We start from the raw sequence: 20,066 nt of genomic DNA, 5'->3' as shown, positions 1-20,066 counted from the left end.
GAGGGGCTGGTAATTATGTATTGGTGAGGTCTGCTAAGCAAACCGAGTGTCTAAAAGGACCCGTTTCTTTGACTGGTTTTATTGAAGCTTAATAATGTTTTGTCATTTCTGCCCAAATTTCTTTCTCCTCTCCTGAAGGCGTTGATTCCTCATGTGTAATCCTAAACAGTGAGTGTCATCAGTCTATTTTGCCTTGGGAACATCACAGCCCCATTACATTCTTACCCAACGTTCATCAAAAGGCACCTACAGTTAGGGTCACTGGATAGCGATCAAGAACAGCAACCCTGGTCAATCCTGACCTTCCTCTCCTAGGACACTGATGCCAACTGTAGCATTTCTACCGCAGCCTTAGTTGTGATCAGCTAGATTGGCCTAGTTGTAACAGTCCTATCTTGTTATATTGAGTCTACAGCACAGAAACAGGCCATTCGGCCCAACTGGTCCATGCTGGTGTTTATGCTCCACGCGAGCCTCCTCCTTCCCTGCTTCTGAATGGCTCAGCTACTTTGGCTGGACTGGGGAGGGCTGGTGGCACAATATTATTTTATCTCTTTCATTTTTATTGCAGTTTTCAGGTAATTCTATATTTAAAAATATATATTTTTATCCCCTATTTGCTGTTCTGCCGAATCCACTGTAGCAGAGATGGTGGGTACATTGTCTGCTTCTCTGCCCCTGCCAGCCCCCTTGTAGCTGGCCATGAGGTGGTAAAGGACAGTGCCCAGGGGATACCCTCTCGACATTTTCTTCCCTCTGCAGGGAGCTGATTCAACCTGTGCTTGGTCCCTTCGGAGTCGATACGGCTCAGATCAGGGATTGAGTGGAGGGGCTCTCGAACCTGAGTATGTTGCACTCGCTGACACTGAGTGTCAGTGCTGCCACTGCAGCCCACACACTGTTTACCAAGCAGTTTAACAATGAAGCCACCCTCTATCAACACACCAGGAAATGAAGGGAATAGATTGAAAGTCAGCATGTCCTCATCCAGACTGATTCATCGAAACACAGCAACTTTGTCCAAGAGCCACAGAGAGACTGTCTGCACTTGCTTCATGTAGGGTGACCACCGGAGCCCAGTTTAAAATTGGACTAGGCATTTAAAAAGAGGATGCACATGTGTGCAAAATGGTCTGATTGCAAACACGCAAGTGCAAAACGGGCCCATTTTTGCGTATACTTGAATGGATCATTTTGTACGTGAGTAGTCAAGTCCTTGTTTTGTTCATATGCACATCCTCTCTTTTTTAAAACTCAGGATTTGAAAACCTGGTGGGCAACCAGCCCTGAAGCTGGACTGTCCAGTTCAAAACTGAGAAGTAACAATTAAAGGGGATTGAAAAACTAGGGTGTGTACTTTCAAAACTCAATTTTGAACTCGCCCATTTTATAGAGCACAATGTAAGCCTCAATTTTCTTCCCAGCATAGAGTCCCTCAAGTCAAGTCTCCCTTCTAGGCCACTCCATTTTGAACTTTACACTTCAGAAAGCCACTGCAGAGCTATTTGACCACATGATACCTCGCTGCAGGCTGGGGATACAGATCTCATAGGCCATAGAGTAGATTCCCAGGGTTGAGCGGCTCCAAAAGGACTTATTGAAAAGTCACAGCCTTCCACTCCCCTCTCACTCAGCTGTTTATTGTGGAGTCACACTCTGCGACACCACTGGTGGTGTTACTGCAACAGCCTAGCAAGGTGGAATACCCACCTCGAGTGTCTTCATGCTAGTAAAATAAAATTAACACCTTTAAAAGTCATCAATCAAAATCAAAAAGTGAAGGGGGCAGGGAGCACTTTGATCAAAGGTTTCCCCACCCGTCTAAACTTTTTTTCCCCTTTTAAGTTCTCTGTACTCATTTACGGTAATTCATTAACATGCAGGAATGAAGAAGAGTGTTAGAGTGTCTATTGTCACTGTAGTCTTCCACCTTCAGTAAAGCTGAATGTAAGGAATCTTACAACACCAGGTTATAGTCCAACAGTTTTATTTGAAAATCACAAGCTTTCGGAGCTTACCTCCTTCGTCAGGTGAATGCGTGAAAGGTTCTTCAGTAAAGCTGGTTCAACCTGAACATATACACATAATTACTTGCTGCCTGTCTCATTGTTCTCTCTTTGTCCTGGAGCATTTGGAGCTTCCTATTTCTGTGTGTGTTTCTTGTCTAATTGCACCAACTTATTCTCTGTACTGCCCCCTCCCTTTCAAAATATGTGAGGCAAAATACCAAAACAAGTCCTTGTGTACAGCAAAAGTTGGGAGAAGACCATTTTCACGCCACGATATCATTCCACAGGGGCCCTGCTGCCTTCTGCTACCTACTTTCCGGGACGTCCTTACAATTTTGATGTAAGGACGTCTTTTAATTTTTTTTGTAGATTTCCCGCCCAACAGGACAGCCAGATTGACAGGCTGGCTGTCATTCGGACGGGAGAAGAACCAGGGAGTGGATGTCAGCAGTTAAGGCTTAGATTGGGGGGTTGGTCGGTGATCGGGAGGGTCAGGGATCATGGGGAGTTCGGTCATTGGGGGGGGGGGCGGAGGTCATCAGGGGGTCAGTCATTCGGGGGTCATCGGGAAGGTCAGTCATCAGGGAGGGGTCGAGGGTCATTGGGGGGTCGGTCATTGGGGAGGGGTTGGGGTTCATTGGGGGGTCGGTTATGTCGGCATTGGGGATCATCGGAGGGTCGGTCATTGGGTGGGCTGGGGGTCATCAAGGGGAATTCAGGGTTAGGGGTCATGGGGGTCAGTCATCAGGAGGAGTCACGGGGGGGTTGGTCATCGGGGGGTTCGGAGATCATGGGGGGTGTCATCGGGGGTGTGGGGGCAGGGGTCATCGGGGGTTTGGAGATTGTGGGGGAAGGTCAGATGTGTGGAGGGATGGGATGGGGGTCAGTCGATGGCATGTGTGGGATTGCGGCAGGAAGGCTTGTTGGGCCTGAAGGAAACACTCCTGTGCCTCCTGGCCCGCAAGCAGTGCAATAAAGGCACTTATCTGACGATCCGTGCCTCCTCTCACGTGGCGTGAAGCAGAAGATCCGGGATTCCCGGCTGCCGGGAATTAAAAATAAAAAAGCTGTAAAAATGGTGGCCTGCAGCCGCCTTAAAAGCTTTCAATGACTGTCCCGCCTCCTGAGAGAGGGTTGGTCACCCCCCCCCCCCCCCCCCCCCACGACCCACCTCCATTAAAACCGGAAGTGGGCGGGTTGGAGGCAAGTTTGGATCAGGTTTTAGTTTTTTACAATTTTTACCTTCCCACCCGCCCACAACCCACCCGCTCGTGGGGTTAAAATTTAGGCCGGTGAGTATGAGCAAGCCACTGACTGGATGTGGAGTACCATGTCTGAGCCTGATCCTAGCCTCAACAACTGCACGTCTCCTGTGTGGCCAAACTGTTACGGGTACAGTGGTCTTGCCACTATTTGAATGATGCCCTGTGTTTGGAGAATAAAGAGTGAGGAAGAGCATACAAATGGTAGGACATTAGCTGCCGAGCTAATTTCCTGGGTTCACAGGTGTGTCAGTGGTATTTGGAGTCATAGCTATATTTCTTTTTCTTTGTTGCTGGGATGTGTGTGACACTGCCAAGGCCACATTTATTGCCCATTGCTACTTGGCCTGAGATGATGATAATTGTGGATTTTCTCTTTGAACTGCTGTGGTCCCTGTGGTGATGATGCTCCCATGATGATGTTAGATGGGGAATTCCAGGATTCAGACCCAGTGATGCTGAAGGAATGCTGAAATATGTCCAAGTCAGGATGGTGTCTGACTTGGATAGGAACTTGGGAGTGATGGTGTTCCTATGATCTTGCTGCTCTTGGTATTCTCGGTGGCAGAAGTTTCGGGGCTGGGATGTTCTATCAGAGTTAGCTTGGTGAGTTGCTGCAGTGCATCCTGTAGATAGTAGATTCTTCAGCCACAGTACGGGAGTGGTGATAAGACAGCTGGCCAACCTCAAACAACTTGACAAGGTAGAAGGCAAATGAGATGGGATATCCAGACTTCCAAAAGGCTTTTGATGAAATACCACAAAATACTCTTTTATAGGTGAAGCCATTTAGCCACAGAGCTAATTGGAAATCACGGGTAAAATGTGAATGGGAGAAAAAAAGAGCAGGGTAAGGGGAGCTAGGTCAAAATGAGGGTTATGTATTGAGTAGCGCACCTCAGGGATGTTTGCTTGTATCTTTTCAACCTGGGACCCTTCCTGCAGGTTGATATGACTCAGACTGGAGTTCAGAAGAATGCGAGGTGATCTCATTGAAACATATAAGATTCTGAGGGGGCTTGACAGAGTAGATGCTGAGAGGATGTTTCCCATGGCTGGAGAGTCTAGAACTAGGGGGCACAGTCTCAGGATAAGCGGTCGGCCATTTAAGACTGAGATGAGGAGAAATTTCTTCATTCAGAGAGTTGTGAATCTCTGGAATTCTCTACCGCAGAGGGCTGTGGATGCTGAGTCGTTGAGTATATTCAAGGCTGAGATGGATAGATTTTTGGAATCTAAGGGAATCAAGGGATATAGGGATCAGGCGGGAAAGTGGAGTTGCGGTTGAAGATCAGCCATGATCTGATTGAATGGCGGAGCAGGCTCGAGGGGCCGTATGGTCTATTCCTGCTCCTATTTCTTACGTTGTTATGTCTACACTGTCTATGTCTACATGCGTGGGAGGTAAATTTTTCTTTGATCTTTTAGGTGCTATCTCACAAATTTAAATCACAGGCTAATCATTTGCTGAATGGCACCAGAATGGAGCAATGAATCACTAAAGAGGAAACAAAAATGTCTTGACTCACTTGACCAACTCACTCTATTTCAGAGTTCTCCTGTTCCGCAGTTCCATTTCATCCTTCACCTCATCTGGCGCTTTAACAAAAAACTTTTCTTCTTTTCAAGTGTCAAGGACTGCAAGCTTTAACAACTCCTAGATACCAACGCTCCTCCTGATCCTTCTTCCCCTTCACTTTCCTCTGCCCCCATCCCTCCCTCCAATCTCACCATTTTTTGTGTTTTCACTATTCCCTCTGACTTTCCACTCTCTGACCCCAAACAATCAGTCCTCAGGAAAGGCCTTAGCTTCATTCCCTTACACCCCCAATGAATTTCGAGCTCGACACGATGCTGAGCTCTTCTTCCATTGCCTTCGCTTCCACTTCTTTGGCCAGGAGTCTTCCCCCCCGCACTTCAGAATTCTTGATCCACCTGGACCCCTCCCTCTGGCCCCTTACCCTGTCTTGATCTTTTCATTGCGAACTGCCGGTGTGACATCGGCCCTCTCAATTTCTCTACTCCCCTCACCCACTCTAATCTACCTCCCTCTGAACTTGCAGCACTCTGTTCTCTCAGGTCCAACCCTAACATTGTCATTAAACCTACTGACAAGGGCAGCGCTGTTGTTGTGTGGCAAACAGATCTGTAACCTTGCGGAGGCTGAACGCCAACTCTCCGACACCTCCTCCTACCTCCCCCTGGACCATGACCCCACCACCAAACATCAAGCCACAGTTTCCCAGACTGTCACATAAGAACATAAGAGATAGGAGCAGGAGTAGGCCATTTGGCCCTTCGAGCCTGCTCCGCCATTCAATAAGATCATGGCTGATCTGATTCTAGCCTCAACTCCAATTTCCCTCCAGTTCCCCATATCCTTTGACTTCCTTGCTGATTAAAAATTTGTCTAACTCAGCCTTGAATGTATTCAATGACTCAGCCTCCACAGCTTTTTGGGGTAAAGAATTCCAAAGATTCACAACCCTCTGAGAGAAGAAACTTCTCTTCATCTCAGTCTTAAATGGGCGACCCCTTATTCTGAGACTATGCCCCCTAGTTCTAGATTCCCCTGTGAGGGCAAACACCCTCTCAGCATTTACCCTGTCAAGCCCCCTTGGAATCTTATGTTTCAATAAGATCTCCTCTCATTCTTCTAAACTCCAGTGAGTATAGGCCCAACCTGCTCAATCTTTCCTCATAAGAAAACCCTTCCATACCCGGAATCAACCTAGTGAACCTTCTCTGAACCGCCTCCAATGCAAGTTTATTCTTCCCTAAATAAGGGGACCAGAACTGTACACAGTACTCCAGGTGTGGTCTCACCAGCACCCTGTACAGTTGTAACAAGACTTCCCTGCTTTTATACTCCATCCCCCTTGAAATAAAGGCCAATATTCCATTTGCTTTCCCAATTACCTGCTGCACCGGTATGTTGACTTTTTGTGTTTCATGTACGAAGACACCCAAATCCCTCTGTACCGCAGCATTCTGCAGTCTTGCTCCATTTATATAATATTTTGTTTTGTTATTCTTCCTACCAAAGTGGATGACTTCACATTTTCCCACATTATACTCCATCTGCCAATTTTTTGCCCACTCGCTTAACTCATCTATATCCCTTTGCAGACACTTTGTGTCCTCCTCACAACTTACTTTTCCACTATCTTTGTATCATCAGCAAATTTGGCCACTCTCTTCCTTCATCCAAGTCATTGATATAGATTGAAAATAGTTGAGGCCCCAGCACTGATCCCTGCGGCACCCCACTAGTTATAGATCGTCATCCTGAAAATGACCCCTTTACCCCGACTCTGTTTTCTGTTAGTTAACTAATTCTCTATCCATGCTAATATATTACCCCCGACACCATGAGCTCTTATCTGGTGCAGTAACCTTTTATGTGGCGCCTTTACTTCCTGCTCATTACTTCCTCAAAGAACTCTAATAAATTTGTCAGACACGATTTCTCTTTCAAAAAACAATTTCTCTTTCATAAATCGCCCATGATTATTGCATTGCCTTTTTTACAAGCCCCCAATATTTCTTGATTTATATTTTGTCTTACAATGTAGCTACTGTTAAGGGGCCTATAGACTACTCCCACCAGTGACTTCATCCCTTGCTATTTCTACAACTTGATCTTCTGAGCAAAGATCATTTCTCACTTCTGTACTAATTTCATCCTTTATTAACAGAGCAACCGCACCAACTTTTCCTTTCTTCCTCTCAGCCCTTCCAAATGCAAGGGCTGAGGCTCCTGCAATGCTACCTCCTGGATCCCCGTACCTGCCTCACGCACAGTCACACTCTCCTGTCCCTGACCACGAGCCAATTCTAAAGTATTTAGACTAAGGAGTCATAGAGTCATAGAGTCATACAGCACGGATAGAGGCCTTTCGGCCCATCGTGTCCACGCCGGCCATCAGCCCTGTCTACTCTAATCCCATATTCCAGCATTTGGTCCGTAGCCTTGTATGCTATGGCATTTCAAGTGCTCATCCAAATGCTTCTTGAATGTTGTGAGGGTTCCTGCCTCCACAACCCTTTCAGGCAGTGAGTTCCAGACTCCAACCACCCTCTGGGTGAAAAAGTTCTTTCTCAAATCCCCTCTAAACCTCCCGCCTTTTACCTTGAATCTATGTCCCCTTGTTATAGAACCCTCAACGAAGGGAAAAAGCTCCTTAGTATCCATCCTATCTGTGCCCCTCATAATTTTGTACACCTCAATCATGTCCCCCCTCAGCCTCCTCTGCTCCAAGGAAAACAAACCCAATCTTCCCAGTCTCTCTTCATAGCTGAAGCGCTCCAGCCCTGGTAACATCCTGGTGAATCTCCTCTGCACCCTCTCCAAAGCGACCACATCCTTCCTGTAGTGTGGCGACCAGAACTGCACACAGTACTCCAGCTGTGGCCTAACCAGTGTTTTATACAGCTCCATCATAACCTCCTTGCTCTTATATTCTATGCCTCGGCTAATAAAGGCAAGTATCCCATATGCCTTCTTTACCACCTTATCTACCTGTTCCGCCGCCTTCAGGGATCTGTGAACTTGCACACCAAGATCCCTCTGACCCTCTGTCTTGCCTAGGCTCCTCCCATTCATTGTGTATTCCCTTGCCTTGTTAGTCCCTCCAAAGTGCATCACCTCGCACTTTTCCGGGTTAAATTCCATTTGCCACTGTTCCGCCCATCTGACCAACCCATCTATATCGTCCTGCAGACTGAGGCTATCCTCCTCGCTATTTACCACCCTACCAATCTTTGTATCATCAGCGAACTTACTGATCATACCTTTTACATCCATATCCAAGTCGTTAATGTAGACCACAAACAGCCTTCTGCCACTAAGCCAGTTTTGTATCCAAAGTGCCAAGGCACCCTGGATTCCATGGGCTCGTACCTTCTTGACCAGTCTCCTGTGGGGGACTTTATCGAAGGCCTTACTGAAATCCATGTATACCACATCCACTGCGTTACCCTCATCCACACGCCTAGTCACCCCCTCAAAAAATTCAATCAAATTAGTCAGACATGATCTTCCCTTGACAAAGCCATGTTGACTATCCCTGATTAATCCTTGCTTCTCCAAGTGGAGACTAATTTTGTCCTTCAGAATTTTTTCCAATAATTTTCCTACCACTGATGTTAGGCTCACTGGCCTGTAGTTCCCCGGTTTTTCCCTACTCCCCTTCTTGAATAATGGTATTACATTAGCGGTTCTCCAGTCCTCTGGCACATCCCCTGTGGCCAGAGAGGTTCTGAATATATGTGTCAGAGCCCCCGCAATCTCCTCCTTTGCCTCACACAGTAGCCTGGGATACATTTCGTCCGGGCCTGGGGATTTATCCATTTTTAGGCCTGCTAAAACCGCCAATACCTCCTCCCGCTCGATGTTAATATGTTCGAGTATATCACAGTCCCCCTGCCGTATTTCTATGTCTACATCGTCCTTCTCCATAGTGAAAACAGATGCAAAAAATTCATTTAGAACCCCTCCTACATCTGCCGGCTCCACACACAGATTGCCATTTTTGTCCCTAATGGGCCCTATTTTTTCCCTAGTCATCCTCTTACCCTTAATATACTTATAAAACATCTTAGGATTTTCCTTTATTTTGCTCGCCAGTGTTATTTCATGGCCCCTCCTTGATCTCCTAATTTCTTTTTTAAGTATCCCCCTGCACTTTTTGAACTCCTCTAGGGCTTCCTCCGTCTTTAGCCTTTTGTATCTGCCAAAAGCCCTCCTTTTTTTCCTAATCCATTCTCGTATATCCCCTGACATCCAAGGTTCCCTGGAGTTTTTGGAACCACCCTTGATCTTTACGGGAACATGTTGCCATTGTATGGTCTCAATCTCCCTTCTGAAAGACTCCCATTGCTCCGATGCGGATTTTCCTACAAGCAGCTGATCCCAGTCCATTTTGGCCAGATCCTGCCTTATCCTATTAAAATCGGCCTTCCCCCAATTTAGAACCTTTATTTCCGGCCCCTCCCTGTCCTTTTCCATGACCACCTTAAATCTCACCGAATTATGGTCACTGTCACCAAAGTGCTCACCTACTAGCACTTCTTCCACTTGGCCGGCCACATTCCCTAGAATTAGGTCCAGTACCGCCCCCTCTCTTGTAGGACTTTCTACATGCTGGCTCAAAAAGCTCTCCTGGATGCACGTTAAGAATTTTGTACCCTCTAAGCCTTTTACACTCTGAGTATCCCAGTTAATATTGGGGAAGTTTAAATCCCCAACGATTATTACCCTATTATTTGCACAATTTTCTGAGATTTGCCTACATATCTGTTCCTCGATCTCCCCCTGACTGTTTGGGGGCCTATAGTACACTCCCATCAAAGTGCTTGCCCCCTTTTTGTTTTTAAGCTCCACCCATATGGCCTCATTAGAGGAACCTGCTAATATATCATCCCTCCTTATGGCAGTAATTGATTCTTTAATTAATATTGTGACCCCCCCTCCTCTTATACCTCCCCCTCTGTCGCGCCTGAAGATTCTGTACCCCGGAATATTGAGCTGCCAGTCTTGCCCCTCCCTCAACCATGTCTCTGTGACAGCAACAATATCATACTCCCATGTGTTTATCAACACCTTCAGTTCATCCACCTTATTCGCAAGACTAAGGAGTGTGAATGCCTCCTGGAACAAAGTGTCCAGGTAACTTTCTCCCTCCCTGATGTATCACAAAGTCTGCAGCTCGGACTCCAGCTCCTCAACTCGGAGTTGAAGTTCCTTAAGCTGCAGCCGCTTACTGCAGATGTGGTCGCCCTAGACAAGACTGTCCAGTAGCTCCCACATGTTGCAGCTGCAACACATCTCCTGCCCTGTCATATCTACAGTATTTGTTTAATTAATTACATCACTGTCAATCAAATTATTTATAATTTTGATCTAAGTATAACCTTGTTTAATTTATTTAATTAAGTTTGGTTAATTATAAATTTAGTTATATGCTATACGGTTTTACTGTAATTTAGCCCACAGTCCTAAGAAAATAATCACCCACCTGCTTTACCTGAGACATCGCTCTTTGATTTTTATCAGAACACGGTCGGTCCTCTCTCACACTGCGCTGTTTTTATCCCCACTCTGCTCTCACTGTTTCCCACCGCTCAGGTGAACTCTCACTCTCGCTCTGCACTGTTTTTATCCCCACTCCGCACTCACTGTTTCCCACCGCTCTGATGAACTCTCACTCTCGCTCTGCACTGTTTTTATCCCCGCTCCGCTCTCACTGTTTCCCACCGCTCTGATGAACTCTCACTCTCGCTCTGCACTGTTTTTATCCCCGCTCCGCTCTCACTGTTTCCCACCACTCTGATGAACTCTCACTCTCGCTCTGCGCTGTTTTTATCCCCGCTCCGCTCTCACTGTTTCCCACCGTTCTGATGAACTCTCACTCTCGCTCTGCACTGTTTTTATCCCCGCTCCGCTCTCACTGTTTCCCACCACTCTGATGAACTCTCACTCTCGCTCTGCGCTGTTTTTATCCCCGCTCCGCTCTCACTGTTTCCCACCGTTCTGATGAACTCTCACTCTCGCTCTGCACTGTTTTTATCCCCGCTCCGCTCTCACTGTTTCCCACCACTCTGGTGAACTCTCACACTGCGCTGTTTTTATCCCCGCTCCGCTCTCTCTGTTTCTCGCCGCTCTGATGAACTCTCACTCTCGCTCTGCACTGTTTTTATTCTCGCTCCGCTCTCACTGTTTCCCACCACTCTGGTGAACTCTCACACTGCGCTGTTTTTATCCCCGCTCCGCTCTCTCTGTTTCTCGCCGCTCTGATGAACTCTCACTCTCGCTCTGCACTGTTTTTATCCCCGCTCCGCTCTCACTGTTTCCCACCGCTCTGGTGAACTCTCACTCTCGCTCTGCGCTGTTTTTATCCCCGCTCCGCTCTCACTGTTTCCCACCGCTCTGGTGAACTCTCACTCTCGCTCTGCACTGTTTTTATCCCCGCTCCGCTCTCACTGTTTCCCACCACTCTGGTGAACTCTCACTCTCGCTCTGCGCTGTTTTTAATCCCCGTTCTGCTCTCATTGTTTCCCGCCTTCACTGACCTCATCTCCTCTGGAGATCTTCGCCCCCGACCTCCAACCTCATAGTCCCCCAACCCCGCACAGCCCGCTTCTACCTCCTTCCCAAGATCCACAAATAGGACTGTCCTGGGAGACCCATCGTTTTAGCCTTTTCTTGCCCCACGGAACTTATTTCCTCCTATCTCCCTGTTTTTCCCCTCTTGTCCAGTTTCTTCCGACCTACATCCGCGACTCTTCTGATGCCCTTCGCCAATTTAACAGTTTCCAGTTCCCCAGCCTCAACCGTCTCCTTTTCACCATGGATGTCCAGTCCCTCTACACCTCCATCCCTCATCAGGACGGCCTGTGGACCCTCCGCTTATTCTTCGAATGGCGACCCAACCAGTCCCCATTCGCCACCACCCTCCTCCGCCCGGCTGAACTTGTTCTCACATTGATCAACTTCTCCTTCGACTCCACTCACTTTCTCCAAGTAAAAAGTGTCGCTATGGGAACCTGTATGGATCCCATCTATGCCTCCCTTTCTGTGGGATACGTGGAACATTCCTTGTTCCAGTCCTACTCAGGTCTCCTCCCTCTCCTTTTTCCGGTACATTGATGGCTGTATTGGTGCCACTTCCTGCTCTCATCCCGAACTGGAAAACTTCATCAATTTTGCTTCTAATTTCCACCCTTCCCTCGCTTTCACATGGTCCATCTCCGACTCTTCCCTTCCCTTCCTCGACTTCTCTATCTCCATTTTTGGGGATAGGCTGCCAACCAATATCTATTATAAGCCCACCGACTCCCACAGCTGCCTTGATTACACTTCCTCCCACCCCGCTTCCTGTAAGGACTCTATTCCCCTCTCCCAGTTTCTCCGTCTCCGTCGCATCTGTTCTGATGATGCCACCTTCCGCACCAGTGCTTCCAACATGTCTTCATTTTTCCTCAACCGAGGATTCCCCTCCACTGTAGTTGACAGGGCTCTCGACCGTGTCTCGCATCATTTGTGTCCTCAGCCCTTCCCCTCCCTCCCAGAACCACGAAAGTGCCCCCTTGTACTCACCTTCCACCCCACCAGCCTCCACATTCAATGCATCATCCTCCGCCATTTCCGCCACCTCCAGCATGATTCCACCACCAAACACACCTTCCCCTCGCCTCCCTCTTTAGCATTCCGAAGGGACCGCACTCTCCACAACACCCTGGCCCACTCTTCCAACACCCGCTCTCCTCCCCACGGCACCTTCCCGTGCGAGCGCAGGAGATGCAACACCTGCCCCTTCACCTCCTCCCTTCCCACCATCCAGGGCCCCAAACACTCCTTCCAAGTGGAACAGCGATTTACTTGTACTTATTTCAATTTACTATACTGTATCCGCTGCTCACAATGTGGACTCCTCTACATTGGGGAGACCAAACGCAGGTTGGGTGATCGCTTTGCTGAACACCTCCACTCGGTCCGCAAACGTGACCCTGGCCTGCCGGTCACTTACCATTTTAATTCTCCATCCCATTCCCACTCTGACCTCGGCCTCCTACACTGTTCCAATGAAGCTCAACGGAAGCTCAAGAAACAGCAGGTCACCTTTCCTTTAGGAATTTTACAACCTTCCGGACTCAACACTGATTTCAATAATTTCAGATCATAACCACTGCTCCCATTTTAAAAATTTTTTATCCTTTTTTTTTATTGGACTGCAGCTGCTGGTTTTGGTTCTGCTGTTGCCTTGAACCATCATCCCTTTTGTCATTTAATCACTCATGCCCTCCACCCTATCACAGACCGTCCCTTTTGCTCTTTCCCCCCCTACCTCCCTCCCCCCCCTTTCCCTGACCCTGTACTTGCTTAAAAACTTTAACTCTTTAACATCTTCCATTTCTGATGAACGGTCTTCGACCTGAAACGTTAACTGTGTTTCTTTCTCCACAGATGCTGCCTCACTTGCTGAGCTTCTCCAGCATTTTCTGTTTTTATTTCAGAATTCCAGCATCCGCAGTATTTTGCTTTTGCTTTCCATTTAAAATATTGGTGGAATTCTTATTTTACTCTGTCTGACAGAGAATTATTAGTGAGGTTTCGGGTAGATTCTCTGGACTTTTCTTTTTGAATTCTTCCTTTTTCTGCTAATCTCATTTTCTTGGGGTACAGTTCCATGGCTGCTGTCTGTTCAAGTGACCATTGTTATATGTGTTAGCCTGGACAATAAATGTCAGCAGGTCACTATGGGGGTATCGCGGCTGAACTTCGATCCTATACTCACCGACACTCTCACAGGTGCACTTTCCCCAGAGATGGCCTGATAGCGATCAGGAGTGGAAAGTTAGTCATTTCTTTCTCCCTGCTTTACCCAGGGGTTCTGAGGTCAATTGTAATTCACCTACCAATGTCCCTGCTAAGATCAAATGTAAGGAATCTTACAACACCAGGTTGTAGTCCAACAGTTTTATTTGAAAATCACAAGCTTTCGGAGGCTTTCTCCTTCGTCAGGTGGGTGTGATCAGCTAACTCATTCCAGACTGGGGATTGACCCTCTGATCTTCCTGGTCTACATGGCTCAGCTAAGCCCTGAGGGCTGGGCTTTCCCTTTGAGTAATAATTTGCATTTGATTTGTTATGCATTTGGGCTCAAGAGGACATGTTAGCACGTCGAAGTGAAGTTTTCGTATCTGCCGAATGAGTCAGCATGGCTTGTTTGTTGGCATTACCTGCAGCAAAATTATTTTGCAAGTGTCCCAACATCCATCTGCCCAGATTAAATGTTGCATCCTTGTACATTTTTTGTATGGAAAGTTTGCTATCCTTTTCTGTTCTGGTCGCCGTGCTGAAAAGGTATAATTCTTGCTGTTCTGGAGACAAGCTATGAGCAACAGTTAAAAAAACAAACACAATCTCTTTAGCCTGGAGAGTAGGCAATTAAAGGGGTGGACTTTGTTGCAGTATATAAGATATTAGATGAGATAAATCCAGAATATTACTTTAAATAAAGCAGGTTAAGAGGCCAAGAAATCATAGCCTGGATTTGCATAATCCTGGCACCTATTTGCTGGGCTGGGACTTCTGCCCATCTCAAGGATGCAGCCTTGGCCCCGGACAGTTTTTTCAGGGTCAGGGTAACTTTCATTTATTAAGTGAGCTTTCCAGCCAGTGCCTGAGTGCCTTCCTGGAGGGGGCATCAAGATTGGCTGCTTATCTGCTACCTGTTAATTTTGGGGCTAATAAGTGAAACTTTACAAAACGGGGCCCAAATGTATGCAGTGGATCACCCTGGAAACAATACCAAAGGCTTTTTAGCCCTTTAACTTTCAAATCCTTTGTCTGCTGTACTTAGCAACACTGGATGCCAGTGAGAATAGGAGTCCCTCGCCCCCAGTGATGCTGTGGTGGAAATGACAAAAAATACTCTGGATGATGTATTTCTGTAATTTGCATGTCATTATAACATTCCCCCTGCCCATGTATCGGTCCACCATCACCTCCAGAGGGAAATCCCCAGTTTTAGCGGGGGAGAGTGGCGAGTTGTAGAGCAGTTCCCTTAAGACCGTCCTGCATGTGTTACACCTGGGAGCTGGCATAACTTAACTGAAAAATATAATGCCATAAGTATAAATTAGTGAAAAGTAAATTTAAATTAGATGTCAGGAAAAACTTCAGCAAAGGCTGATAAATACTTGGAATAATCTGAATGGCAGAGAGACCAACTTTAGGGGTGTTCTAATTATAGTTGAATGCTGGGCCGGCTAGAGTTAGGGTACTGAAGGTTCAGTGAGCCCTTGCTCATCTTTGATTGCTCTTATGTTCCCATAAGGACTATTTGAATTTGAGGATTAGGACCCATTTTAAAGTTTAACCTGTAATTTAGGCTCCTGATTCTACAATGTGACATTCCACCACCAAAAGTCTCTGTGCAAGCTTTATTCATTGGTCATAAACAGATCAGACATTACTGATCTGTGAAACACCAATAGGTTTCTCTTTCCCTGGCAGAATGGATGGCAAACTGTGTCCACCGATGTTAGTGCGTCCCCGCCTGGTTTTATATCGGGATGCTGCTCCATAACTTCTCGCGATGTCAAAACCGCAGAGTGAGCATCGGTTGGCCTTATCATAATCTCTTCACTGTTGTCACCCAGGTCCTGTTCTCCCTCCCCGTCATTTTGGGCTCGCATTGCACCGACCATCTCCCCTATGTCATCACTTTCATGCGGAGCACCGTGATCACCAAGGTGACACAGCTGAGAGAATTCTTTCTCCGACATTCCGTCTGGTGCTGTTAAGAGTCTCAATTTTTGGCACAATTTCATCAGCGTTTTTCTCCCCGATATTAAAAAAAAAACAGCTTTCTTGAAGCTGCTCTGGGTTGTTTGTTGACTGACAGAGTCCCATGCATCTTTCAGTAGGTGCACTGAATCTAAGAGAGGTATTTTTTACATGCTGGGATGCAGTCAGTTCTTCATTAGACTCCATCTCTTCAAGGACACTCTATCTCATTGATTTCACATAACACTGCTTCATACAGTAGACATGGAATTTAATCCATTTCCCAGACATAAAAAGCCAGTGTCTAACCCAGACACCCAGACTCTCTCCTTCCTCCTCTGATGGCCTGGATTAGAAATTTTAATCTCCTTTATGCTTCACCCTGACTGAGATTTTGAATCAAATTTTCCACCCCACAGATCGATTGTACCAGCAGAGTGTTTCCACTCTAGAGAATATTCGGGAAGAGTGGCAAATGGAGCACATCAAGACCTGTGAGGTGGGTTGGATGCACACAACAAGTTAATATTGGATAGCTCTCAGTGACGTGTGGATCCACTTGAGGGATTCAACCGATCTGCCAACCCTTTATGAAGTAGGTTCATGTTAATCTGAACTGCAAGTTTGGATCGCTGTCAAACTTCACCGAGTGCTCTTGTTGTTTATAATGTATAACAAGATGAAAAGTTTATTTTATATTTCACTCATGAAGCTGAATTTCTGTTGCTTTTTAAAGGTGTGTGCCACCCCTTTTGAAGGTATACTGAGTGTGTGGTAAAGGACCTGATGTTCTATTTTATTTTTAAAACATTGAATTACGGGAAGACCTCTTCTACATGCATTGTACTTGAAAATAGAACAGTCGCGTGGGGAAGCAGCCAGCAATGAGGAAGTGTTTGATTCTGTAGCTCGAGGCAGACAATTAGTTGTCTCGCTTTCCCCCTCCCCCTCCCTCTCCCTCCTCTCTCTCCCCCTCTCACTCCTCTCCCCTCTCTCCCCCACTTGCTCCTCTCCCTCCCCCCCTCACTTCTCCCCCTCTCTCTCCCCCACTCTATCCCTCCCTCTCTCCCTCCCCCTCTATCTCTCCCCTCTCTCTTTTCCTCTCTCTTTGTGTCTGTAAGGAATCTTACAACACCAGGTTATAGTCCAACAGTTTTATTTGAAAATCACAAGCTTTCGGAGGCTTTCTCCTTTGTCAGGTGAGTGACAGTGGCAAGTGACTCCAGAAATCTCTAGTTTCCGATAATGTCATATGAAGTACAGTTCATGCTGGAATCACAGCCAAGACTTGCAGTGACTCCCTGTTGTGTTGGACAGTGTCTTTTGCACTTTGTGCTGTGACTGCTGACCCCAATTAAGATAAGTAACTTGCCTTAATACAGCTCCTCCTCCCACCCTCACTAGGCTCACCTCCTCTACAAAACCCATCTCCTCCCCCTCCTTTGAAAACCTAAAACAAAACCAGAAAGTTCTGGAAACACTCAGCAGGCCCGTCAGCATCTGTGGAGAGAACAGATGAGTTAACGCTTCAGGTGTAGACTCCATCAGAAGGTTTTGACCGTGCTTTTGGTCAACTCTACTAATTCTGCCATCACTCTCCTTTCATAAGTAAAACATAGAGCGGCATTGAAGTTATAACATCTAAACAGGCCATCCGGCCCATCTAGTGCGTGTCATTGTTTCTCCACAGAGGTGGTAGTCCTAATCCCATGTACTCACCCTGCTGCCATGTCCCTTCATTACCTTTACCTATCTAACCTATTCTTAAATGTTCCTAGAAAGTGGAACTGGTCACATGTAGAGTAATTTTAAACACTTAAAAAAAAACCCAAAGAACTTGCATTTTATACAGCGCCTTTCACAATCTGGGCATCCCAAAGCACTTTACAGCCAATGAAGTATTTTTGAAGTGTAGTCATTGTTGTCATGTTGTAACGTAAGAAACGCGGCAACCAATTTGCGCACAGCAAGGTCCCGCAAATGAGAGATTTTGTTTTTGTGATGTTAGTTGAGGGATAAATATTGGCCAAGACATTGGGGAGAACTCCCCTACTCTTCTTCGAAATCATAGAAACATAGAATGGTTACAGCACAGAAGGAGGCCATTCGGCCCTTCGGGCTCGTGCCAGCTCTTTGTAAGAGCAATCCAGTTCCCACTCCCCTGCTCTTTCCTCACAGCCCTGCAAATTTTTTCCCTTCAAGTATTTATCCAATTCATAGAAACATAGAAAATAGGAGCAGGAGTAGGCCATTCGGCCCTTCCAACCTGCTCCACCATTCAATATGATCATGGCTGATCCTCTATCTCAATACCATATTCCCACTCTCTCCCCATACCCCTTGATGCCTTTTGTGTCTAGAAATCTATCTGGCTCCTTCTTAAATATATTCAGTGACTTGGCCTCCACAGCCTTCTGTGGTAGAGAATTCCACAGGTGAAGAAATTTCTCCTCATCTCAGTCCTAAATGTCCTATCCCGTATCCTGAGACTGTGACCCCTCGTTCTGGATGCCCCCCAGCCAGGGGAAACATCCTCCCTGCATCCAGTCTGTCTAGCCCTGTCAGAATTTTATATGTTTCAATGAGATCCCCTCTCATTCTTCTAAACTCGAGTGAATACAGGCCGAGTCGACCCAATCTCTCCTCGTACGACAGTCCTGCCATCCCAGGGATCAGTCTGTGAGGAATTTCGAAATTCCTTTTCGAAAGCCACGATTGAATCTGTTTCCACCACTCTTTCAGGTAGCCCATTCCAGATCATAATTACTTGCTGCGAAATAGTGCCATGGGATCTTTTACCTCCACCTGAGAGGGCAGACGGGGGTTTAACGATTCATCCAAAAGACGGCACCTCCGACATTGCAGCACTCCTATCATATTGCCCTGTAATCTGCATTCTAATGAAGAAAAGCCCCGACTTTTCAAATCTATCTTTGTATTTGTCGTTCCTCATGCCAGGCAGCATCCTGGTGAATCTGCGCTGTACCTTCTTTATTGCCTCAACATCCTTCCTATAGTGTAGAGCCCACAACTGCACACAGTACTCCAACTGTGGTCTCACCAAGATCTTATACACTTTGGAGTGTTCTATGTTAAAGAAACTATACAAATGTAAGTTCTTGTTCTTGATTACGAACACAATAGTGGTTGAAGATCAGAGCTGTAGCAACACCAGTACCCACCTGTAGTGGTGCTGCTGAGGATAGCTGGCTGTTAATAGCTCCAACAGTTTTATTTGAAAATCACAAGCTTTCGGAGGCTTTCTCCTTCGTCAGGTGAGTGTGGGATTCCATGGAAGGTACTGCATATATATATCTGACTATATATGCGGTATACATATATCTGACTATATATGCGGTATACATATATCTGACTATATATGCGGTACCTTCCATGGAATCCCACACTCACCTGACGAAGGAAAAAGCCTCCGAAAGCTTGTGATTTTCAAATAAAACAGTTGGACTAGAACCTGGTGTTGTAAGATTCCTTACATTTGTCCACCCCAGTCCATCACCGGCATCTCCACATCATGTTAATAGCTCAGCAGTGACACCAGGAGGTTCTCGGTGGAACTGCGGCTATTTGTAAAGTACCAGGAAAGAGAAAGGAAAAACTGCAAATGCTGGAAATACACAGCAGGTCAGTCAGCATCTGTGAAGAGAACAGAAAAGTTAATGTTTCAGGTGCAGACCCTTCTTAAAAACTGAAAAATAAAAGACGGACTAGTATATTAATATAATCAGATAAAGGGGAGGGGAATATATATATTTTTTTAAAAGACTAACCCAGAGAAGATCCAGCACTTAAATGAGGCACCTGATGGCTCCCAGTACTTGTGGAACCATATCCCAGTACTTGTGGAACCATATCCCAGCACTTGTGGAACCATATCCCAGCACTTGTGGAACCATATCCCAGCACTTGTGGAGCCATATCCCAGCACTTGTGGAGCCATATCCCAATATGAGTCATTACCTTCAGGAAAGAAGGAAAAAAAATCTGGGGGCAGGGGGGAAATCATTAAAAGGTGCTGTGAAATCGCAGTGAGTTTACCTGGCTATAATTATCAATATTTATAATAGAAGTTCCGTTTAATTTATACAAACTTAAAGTCAATTTGTTTTGTTTTCTTTCTTTCCGCTCCTTGCTTTGATATGGTTCCATGGATATCCACACCTGAAACTTTATTATTCAGCCTTTACAAGTGTCAGTTAGATATTTGACTGCAGAGGCATCACAGCTGTGCCCAGTCCATTCTTCATCCAGTGTCCGCGCGCACGCACGCACGCACGCACGCACACACGCACACTGCCAGTTGAGGGTCACTTGATGCCAATCAGGAGCAGGACCGACTTTCCCTTGAGATTAACTAACCCCCCAACTGTCATTTGGGACCTCCTGGTTCACATGGCCCAGCTACGTATTGCTTTTACCAATAACAACAACTTGCATTTACATAGCGCCTTTAATGTAGCAAAACGTCCCAAGGCGCTTCTC

The 20,066-nt window shown here is 46.4% G+C and overlaps 1 protein-coding gene across 2 annotated transcripts in view; it reads left to right on the top strand.

Annotated features, from left to right (window-relative positions):
* pstpip2 (proline-serine-threonine phosphatase interacting protein 2) overlaps positions 1-20,066 on the top strand; it is a 130,083-nt gene that overhangs the window by 83,506 nt on the left and 26,511 nt on the right. For both annotated transcript variants that reach the window (XR_010962680.1, XM_067982949.1), the window contains exon 9: positions 15,986-16,065. Coding sequence is in view for 1 of the 2 variants with exons in the window: in XM_067982949.1 (XP_067839050.1) it covers positions 15,986-16,065 (80 nt within the window). In the remaining variant the exon portion in view is untranslated. The remainder of the gene's footprint in view (positions 1-15,985; positions 16,066-20,066) is intronic.

Source organism: Heptranchias perlo, chromosome 1, assembly GCF_035084215.1.
Source record: "Heptranchias perlo isolate sHepPer1 chromosome 1, sHepPer1.hap1, whole genome shotgun sequence".
NCBI classification, from domain to species: Eukaryota; Metazoa; Chordata; class Chondrichthyes; order Hexanchiformes; family Hexanchidae; genus Heptranchias; species Heptranchias perlo.
The sequence above is the reverse complement of the archived record's forward strand: the minus strand, read 5'-3'. Positions and strand labels throughout refer to the sequence as shown.